The sequence below is a fragment of the Orycteropus afer genome, unplaced genomic scaffold (genome assembly GCF_000298275.1).
Source record: "Orycteropus afer afer isolate SDZICR_OR568_19922 unplaced genomic scaffold, OryAfe1.0 scaffold00045, whole genome shotgun sequence".
Taxonomy (NCBI): Eukaryota; Metazoa; Chordata; class Mammalia; order Tubulidentata; family Orycteropodidae; genus Orycteropus; species Orycteropus afer.
Window position 1 is genome coordinate 2,950,871 of NW_006921632.1, and position 6,594 is coordinate 2,957,464.

A 6,594-nucleotide genomic window follows, 5' to 3' on the forward strand; every position below is an offset into this window, starting at 1 on the left:
GGAGGGGATCCCAGCTCAGGGATTGGCTGTGACAGAGTCCGCTTCCTCTTGTGATTGGCTCACCAGAGAGATATAAGGTGGCTGTGCCTGCCTCCTTTTCAGTTGGAGAGAGTCAGGGAATCCGGGAAGTTTCTACCTCGAGACCAGACGCACCTGGCTCAAGCCTCCTCTTTGAATTCGAGTCTAAGTCCCGTGAAGGTTGCAACTATGAAGGAGAGACGGGCCCCCCAGCCTGTCGTGGCCAGATGTAAGCTCGTTCTGGTGGGGGATGTGCAGTGTGGGAAGACGGCAATGTTACAGGTGTTAGCGAAGGACTGCTATCCAGAGGTGAGCCGCCTGCCCGCCCGCCCGCTGACCACCTATTCCTCCTGCCTGCCTGCCTGGGGGGTAAATTCCCACCTGCCCAGAGGAGCTGCCTTCCCCCACCCCACTCTCAGCTTTCTGCCCCGTTCTCGGCGGCTTTCTGGCTGGAAGACTGCCCCGCCTTGGCTTCCCTTGAGACCTGTCCCACTTCTTCCGCCCCATTGGCTCCTTCTCACCTTTTCACCCACAGGCCCTGATCAAATCCCCTTCTATATCCCTTCATCCTTGGAGTCTGCTCCCTAGAGAGGAAACTGGAGGCATTTGAGAATCTGGGGTTTCTTCTTGACGTAATACCCGCCCCTCTCCTCACCACACCCTCAAAGGTTCTATGGACATGTCCCCAGGCAGGCTGGTGCTGCCTCTCTGCTGTTCTCCCATCCCGAGGGGCTTGTAGGAGAAGATAAAGAGCTAGAATGGGATTGCAGCTCTAAAATTGAGAGAGAACAAATTGGGTGATAGAGGAATCTGTGTATGTATGTGTCTCTCTTTGACCATATCTAGGATATGGAAGGCTTGCCACCTGGCTTGGAGGGGTGGGTGGAGGTTATCTTTCACATTTCTTACTTGGAGCAAAAAGGGTGCCTCTATACAGCCTGTCCTCCTGCCCCATGTATTCCCTTCTCTGGCTCCTTATCTCCTGCCACTTGAATGTCTCAGTAGGCTGACCAGCTTCTTGTATAGCCACCACTAACCTGAGGGTTACGAGGGTAGGGGCTCTTAGGGGTAAGAATGGTTCCTTTCTCCTCACAGACATATGTGCCCACCGTGTTTGAGAATTACACAGCCTGCTTGGAGACAGATGAACAGAGAGTGGAGCTCAGTCTTTGGGACACCTCAGGTAAGATTCCTGGCCCAAATGTCCCCTCCGTCCCACCTCCATCAGTCTGCTGCAGCTGCGGTCTTCTAGAAATTGTTTCCACCTTGGGTCAGGAGGAGTTCTCTACTTGCTAGGAAATGGAAGGAAGGGGACCTGAAGATTCCATAGTTGTTGGGGTGAGAGAGGGAAGATGGTCAGCTCAGTTAGATGATCCAGAAGTACAGAATGAATGAGCCCCAGAAGTCACTCACTTCTCTGGGTCTCGCTCCATCCTTCAGAGTGCTAAAATGGTGAGGTGAATGGATCCATGAAATACTGGGGACAGTCAGATAAGGCTTCTCCATCCCCCATTCCCTGCCACCCAACGCGCACACACCACACTGCCTTTGCTGCGCTAGTACAAAACCAAATAAGAGGCAGGAGGCGGTGCTGCTGGAGGCATTTGTGGTTGGGGCAGGAAGCAAGCCTGCTTTGGGGGAAATACCACTTAGACTTCATTTTCTCTCCTGCATTCCATCTCCGGCCACTGTTGTCTGCCTGCCGCAGCTCCACTCTGCTCGTCATATTGTTGCGGCTCAGGGATGAAGCGATGCATCATCCATGCTTCGGAGGGTGGGGGAGATGGCTCAATATAGGGCATAGCCACGTTGTGGGTAGTGGCAGTAGCCGGCAGGTTGCAGGGATTGGTGCCGATGGTTTTTTCTGCACTGGAGTACAGGAGAGAAGATGTCCTGTCTTTCTAGAATATAGAGGAGAACGTTTTTTTTCCAGCCTCTGAGCCCCAAACCCTCAGTGCTAGGCTATCCTTTGCTTTGATTCTGACCCCCTCCCACCATTTCTTAATCTCAGTCCTTTATGATAAACTGGGCTCAGAGTAAAAATTAAGGACTAAGATGTGGAATAGGAGAAAGAAAAGAAAATCCATTCCTCCCCAAAACACATATTCAGTCTGAGTTTAAAGAGAAACTGTAAATCATTGGGGCTTCTTGTTCATATAATAAATATGCCGCCTTACTCCTCCAGAGAGCTGCTGTTCCCATGATTCAGTTTTGAGGTCTGAAAAGACTTAGGGTATGGGATGGGTAGAGAGGGAAAAAAAAAAAAAAAGACTTCCTCTTGCTCCCATCCCCCACCACCTGAGAAAACAAAACAAAAATTCCTGAACCCGGTATGCCATCCTTTCTTCCGTCGCAGTTCCGGGGCTGGGCGGCAGGGTTCTGGTTAGCCTGGACTGTGCTATTCTGGCTGGATTGCAAAAGAATGCAGCTGGGCTGCATGATGTGTGGCCTTCGTCTGCTGTACCTGCCCACCTCCCAGCCGTCCCCCAATCTTACTGCAGCTCTTTTTACAACCACCACCCAAAGCCCCCTGCAGCTTTCCCCTCCTCCTGCCATCAGAATGCAGCCCTTGAATCCCAATCCTGATCATGGAAAACCAGCAAGGATGGTCTTAATCCCCCATGCTGCATGTCCCCTGCCCCCCTTTTCCCAAAGGATGAAGATTACCAAGTCATCCTCAAACAAACTCCCTCTTTCAAATTAGGTGCCCATAAGGAAAGAGGAAATGGCAGAGGAGGTGTGTGGGTTGGGGCTTCCCAACATTGGTGCAAATACTTGATCCCATTATTCAAACACTGGTCCTAGGGGAGGGGGATTACTTGGAGCCAAAATGGAGGCCCTTTTCCCCCTACCCCAGTGCTACGGTGCTCAGAGCTTCAGTGATAAGACCCCACCTCAGAAAGAGATGAAGGGATGGGGGTGGATTGCTGAGGGAGCAGGCAGCTAGCCCAACTCCCTGTTACTCCCTTTTTTTTTTTTTTTAAACCACCAACACCCCTCCCCAGCTTGGATTCCCCCCAGTTTCCATGGCGATTGCGGTGCAGGGAGAGGGGCTGCTTGCTATTCTGAGCACGGATTGTCTGGGTTCCAAATCTGCTACTGTTCCTTCCCCAGGGTGGAGGGGGGCAAGCTCAACCCCTAGCATTCTCCCAGATTGGACCACCTGGGGTGGCACTGCCCACTCCCTCCCAACCAAGGACCCTTTCTCTGGCCTCTAAATCCAGTGTTTGGTGTTCCTGTCTTTGGGATTGCCCCCCTGAGGGCTAGGGGGTAGAGGCTCTAATTTTCCTTCTGCCCTTTTTCAGTAGAAGTGGATTTGGGGGGTGGAGGAAAGGGGCACTGAATCCTTGATTTTCTTCCCTCCTCTGCCAGAGGTTTGACCCCATGGCAGAGAAGCAGGGCAGTCAGTTATATAACAGGTTTGCTTCTTCACGGGGGAGACCCTGGAACAGCGGAAGGGAGCAGAGATTATATTCGAGTCATCTAGAGCAGCTGACTCTAGGAAAGAGGAGACCTTAAACAAGCTCTGGTCTCTGCAGGGGTCAGGAGCATCTTCCTCTGGCACTCAGAAAACTAGCAGATCTTAGATTTAGCCCGCTGTGGGAGAATCAAAACCAAACTGCACTGCTCTCGAGTCTGACCTGACTCATAGCGGCCCCTCCTTGGGTTTCTGAAGCAGTATCCCTACGGAAGTAGATTGCCCAACCTTCCTTCCAAGGAGTGGCTGGTGGGATTAGCAGTCAAATGCCTTAGGCACTACGCCACCAGAGCTCCCCTGGGAGACCCAGATAGGGTCAGATTACAGGCCCCCTTCTCTCCCTTTTGTCCCTTTTCCAGGACTAAAACCAAAACCAAACCCACTGCCATAGAGTTGATTCTGACTCATAGTGACCCCCATTGGGTTTCTGAGGTGGTAAATCTTTACAGAAGTAGATAGTCCCATCTTCCTTCTGCGAAGTGGCTGGTGGCTTTGAACTACCAGCCTTCTGGTTAGCAGTCAAATGCCTTAGGCATTGCACCACCAGAAGCTGGTATTCTTGAGCTGCCTGTGTGCAGTCCAAATCTATAGGCTGCAGTACATTCCTCTGGGAGATGGGTGGAGCCATCCAGCCTGAAGGACCAAGAATAATATTCTCAGGGCTCTTTGGGTATAGACTTACCTTTGGCTTTCTTGTCACCTCCAGGATCTCCATACTATGACAATGTCCGTCCACTTTGCTATAGTGACTCTGACGCAGTATTACTATGCTTTGATATCAGCCGGCCTGAGACCGTGGACAGCGCACTCAAGAAGGTAAGGCTGGGTAAACTCTACAGTCTCTAGTCTGGCATTGGAACAAGAACTCTTGAGGACCTTATCATTGAATCCTCTCTTCTGTAACATGAAGAAACTGAGGCCAAGGAAGGAAGAGATTTGCCCAAGCCCATTAGTTATAACTCTGAGACTAGAAACCAGGTCTCCTGTTCCTACTATGCCTCAGGCTTAGTGCTCTTTTACTGTCCTATATTTTGCCAGAGGTCCAGCAAAGGAAGGTGGTGTTGAAGATTCAGGAAGCCAAAGGCTCAGAGTCAGAAAATCCTTTGGTGATATGGTTGGAGGATCAGAGATGGGAGCCTTTTGGAGGCAGCTTCCTATGGACCTTGGTCCTAGGCCCAGTGAGACTGGGCAAGCCAGTCAAGGCCTGAGCTAAACTGTTGGTAGGAAATGTCTGGGTTTGTGTGGCAAGACTTATCTGTACTGAAGAGTCTTAGGATACCTTGTAGAACTAGCCTGGTTTCCCAGAAGACTCTGGGATTATCTGCTTCTCTTGGGAAGAGACTGGCTGTGACTAGGGCTAGATGGCAGGTCCCTGCCCCTGTATGCATGATAGGGTAAGGGAAGAACTGCCCATGTGATCTGCCTGGTGACTAGACTGTACACTGAGGGGGTACAGGCTCCTGGATCAGCATTACAGTGACCCCACAGGTCTACTGGGCAAGAGGATGATGTAATTAATGCAGTGGTGATGCTGTGATGGAGGACTAGGCTGGTGATAAGCAGGAGGCTGTGATGTTGCCTTCTGGGCTTTTCTGGGTGTCTAACTGCCACTGACTTTCCTTTCTTCCTTCTTTCCATTCTGTCCTGCTTGGGCCCCTCAGTGGAAGACGGAAATCCTAGATTATTGTCCCAGTACCCGTGTATTGCTTATTGGCTGTAAGACAGACCTACGGACAGACCTGAGCACTCTGATGGAGCTGTCCCACCAGAAGCAGGCACCCATCTCCTACGAGCAGGTCTGTGTGCATGTGGGGACGGGAGAGGGGGTGAAGAAGGCTACAGGCTGAGGGTTTTAAATGTGGCCCTTTCTCAAACTCCTACTATATAGCAAGAGAGAATTCGCATTATGGGGGACCATCTATAATCAGCAAACTAGTCCCCTGGATAGAGGTGGTGTGAGGAACTGCTGACCTGGATATATGCTATAGGTTACAGGTGAATCATCCCTGTGTTTCTCAGATTGTATTCTGCTCATTCGAATCACTCAGGGTGCTTGTTAGAATTTCAAATTCTTGACACCATACCTGTAGACTCACTCAGAGGGAAAGATACGATAATCTGCGTTGGATAATTTCTTATGCACATGGAGGTGTAAGAATTCTTTATTTTAGGCTAGTGTTTCACAGTAGATCATCTGGGGAGCTCTTCAAAATACTAAAGCTTAGGCCCAACCCACAGAAATTCTGATTTACTTGGTCTGGCAGCCATATGTTTTTTGTTGTTGTTATTGTTTATTTTCATTGTGGTGAAACTATAAATACCAAAACATTCGCCAATAGAACTATCATAATGTTTTTAAACATGTTACAGGTGATTCTAATATGCAGTCAGGCTTCACCTTCAGAAAAATTATCAGGAGAGGGTGGTAGTGTAAGACTGTCAGTTTGCTCCCATCAGGAGTGCCCTGGGGAGTGGCACTAACCTCAGAAGGCAGTGTTGCTGATTCATTTTGGACCACTGTGCTAATGACCTCACCTCCTCCTGCAGGGCTGTGCAATAGCCAAGCAGCTGGGTGCGGAAATCTACCTGGAGGGCTCTGCTTTCACCTCAGAAAAGAGTGTCCACAGCATCTTTAGGACAGCGTCCATGGTGTGTCTGAACAAGGCCAGCCCAGTGCCCCCGAAGAGCCCAGTTCGCAGCCTCTCCAAGCGACTGCTACACCTCCCCAGTCGCTCTGAACTCATCTCTTCTACCTTCAAGAAGGAAAAGGCCAAAAGCTGTTCCATTATGTGAACTGGGGATTGAGGGGGAAGACAACCTCCCACTTCCTCCCTTGAGGAGTAGAGGCACAGGGAAAGAGGGAGGATGAGACAATTTAGGACATTGGACATGAGTTTTTCCAAGATGGCCATGGTGAGGGCTTGGAAGGAGACAGGAATGGAACAAGGAAGGAGCCAGGCCTGGCATGAGGACATGACACTGAAAGAGAACCATCACACCCCAAGCCAGGCACCAGGTGGTGAGGGGGCAGCTGCCCTGGTGTCCCCCACTCCAAGGAAGGAGAGGTGTGGGGGATGGGGGCATTTTGGCCTGTTGGG

At 50.6% G+C, this 6,594-nt stretch overlaps 1 protein-coding gene across 1 annotated transcript; it reads left to right on the top strand.

Annotated features, from left to right (window-relative positions):
- The first annotated feature begins 207 nt into the window (after positions 1-207).
- On the top strand, positions 208-6,289 carry RND1 (Rho family GTPase 1). The gene is made up of 5 exons (XM_007937865.2): positions 208-327; positions 1,114-1,201; positions 4,203-4,312; positions 5,158-5,292; positions 6,044-6,289. Exons 1-5 carry the CDS (start codon positions 208-210, stop codon positions 6,287-6,289), a joined length of 699 nt encoding a protein of 232 aa, XP_007936056.1.
- Positions 6,290-6,594: the final 305 nt, after the last annotated feature.